The 1,904-nt window shown below is 47.8% G+C and overlaps 1 protein-coding gene across 1 annotated transcript in view; it reads right to left on the bottom strand.

Moving 5' to 3' along the window:
• SPA17 (sperm autoantigenic protein 17) overlaps window positions 1-1,888 on the bottom strand; it is a 15,597-nt gene extending 13,709 nt beyond the window's left edge. The window contains exons 1-2 of the mRNA XM_005875556.2: window positions 1,728-1,888; window positions 530-710 (exon numbers count right to left, since the gene is read on the bottom strand). Coding sequence (XP_005875618.1) covers window positions 530-683 — 154 coding nt within the window. The 5' untranslated portion in view covers window positions 684-710; window positions 1,728-1,888. The remainder of the gene's footprint in view (window positions 1-529; window positions 711-1,727) is intronic.
• Between the last annotated feature and the right edge of the window lie 16 nt (window positions 1,889-1,904).

The following is a 1,904-nucleotide window of genomic DNA, read 5'->3' as shown; positions in this document are numbered from 1 at the left end:
CTTGGTTGGCAGTTAATTTGCATATCTTGCTGATTAGCCAATGGGAAGGGTAGCGAAGTTACGGTTAATTACCATGTTTCTCTATTATTAGATAAGATAAGGCATGTAGGATTATTATTATTTTTTACCATACTTATAATACCTTCAAGTAAAAAGAGAAAAAATGTAAAGAAAACCACAAACTCTCCACCCACTGCCTTGGATGTATGGGAACGGCCTGCTGGGAAATGGAGAACGATCCTAGATGACCTCGTGGGGTCACCGTCCACCCAGTGTGTGCACGAGAAATACAACCAAGAAGGTCTGGGTAATCAACTGGTCATCTTCACTAACGTGAAATAATGTGATTCGAGAGAACCTGCCCAAAAGGCAGGTATGTTGTTTCAAACATCAACAACTGTCATGAAGCCACCTGCCTCCTACAGGCTTTCTGGGGAATAGGGATGGTCTTACGCAAGTTTCACCATAAACAAGTACTTAAGTCTCTCTCTCTCTTTTTTTTAAATGCCTATTTTTTTTTAAAGCTTACTCTCTCTCTTCTCTAGAAGATCCTCAAAATATGCTGCTGCAAAAGATGGTATATTTTCCGGTTGCTGCCTCAGAATCTCACGTGTCAGCCCTTCAAGAAGATTCCCAAATCCTTGTGGAATTCGGTAGTGGGTGTTGGAGAATGGAATCGACATCTTCTTGGAAGGAACTGCCTATTGTACCTAGAGATTCACCAAAGAGTACTTACTGTCTTTAAATCTGATTATACTTATGTAATCACAACTATGGCAACAAATTATGTCTGAATACCAAACTTCCTGGCCTTCAGCATTTCCCCCAACACAAACCAAGTCCATCCATTTGTTCTGAAGAGTTTTGAATTCATTAATAATGCATCATTATTCATTAGAATATTACAAATGCAGATTTAATAGCTCATTTTTATTACAAAAAAAAATCACAGATTTTCCACTATGACACTAAGTACTTTTTCTTCCTCTTTAAAAGGTGAGAGTAATGTTTGCCATCTCACAGGAATTTAGGGAGAATGGTTGCTAAAACTTCACTATACATTGCCGAAAAGACCCTGTTTAGGGTCTAAAATTTAAAAAAAAAATTTTTTTTTAAAAGTCAGCCCTGGTCCTGGTCCTAGAAATTATTCTAATTTGTTAAACGAGCACGTTTCACACTGAGTCTTTCCCTGGAAGGGGTGGGCGGGCAGGATTCTGCAATCCCAGCCGCCCAAGCTCTGGGATTCCTCTATTTTCTGGTTTTCTCTCGACCAGGTCTTGTCTTCCCGTCTAGGAACCCAAGGGCTCGATGGAGGACAGCTGTCCGGCCGCGGCCTGGGCGACGGAGCCTGCAAAGCCCCTCGGCCCGGCCTGTTGTGACGGTTAACGCCGAGTGAGGCCGGGGCCGGGGCCGGGGTCTCCGTGGGGCGGTTTCACGAGGCCCGACCGGTGGAGATTTCTTTAACCCCCTTTCCCGAAGGACCAGGAGGTGCGGTATGGAATCCTCTGAGGTTGTGACACGGACCGGTGAGGCCCTGCCCCGATCTGAGTGCCCCTGAGCCGATCTGGGGAGCGGAGGCCGCACGTCGAGGACCTGGGACTTCACCACGGCTGCCGGCCCCCCACCGGCCCCGGTTCCCGGAATGTGTCGGGGATCCGGAGAGAATTCGGGAGGCGAAGGGAAAGGGCGAGGTCTCGGTTTTGGAGAAGTGGGGTAAACCGCCTCACCTCTGGCTTCTCCCAGAGCTGGTGCCGATGGTTCCAGGTGTTTGTTCTCGTTGCTGAGGAACCGTTTTTTGTGTGTTTTCACTCCACTACGGCGGCCGAGAAGGGACAAGGGGCGACCTCGCGGACGGCAGCAGACGGCTTCGCGGACGGCACGGCCTGGAAGGGTGGGGTCATATG

The sequence above is a fragment of the Myotis brandtii genome, unplaced genomic scaffold (genome assembly GCF_000412655.1).
Source record: "Myotis brandtii unplaced genomic scaffold, ASM41265v1 scaffold463, whole genome shotgun sequence".
In the NCBI taxonomy this organism is placed as follows: domain Eukaryota; kingdom Metazoa; phylum Chordata; class Mammalia; order Chiroptera; family Vespertilionidae; genus Myotis; species Myotis brandtii.
The sequence above is the reverse complement of the archived record's forward strand: the minus strand, read 5'-3'. Positions and strand labels throughout refer to the sequence as shown.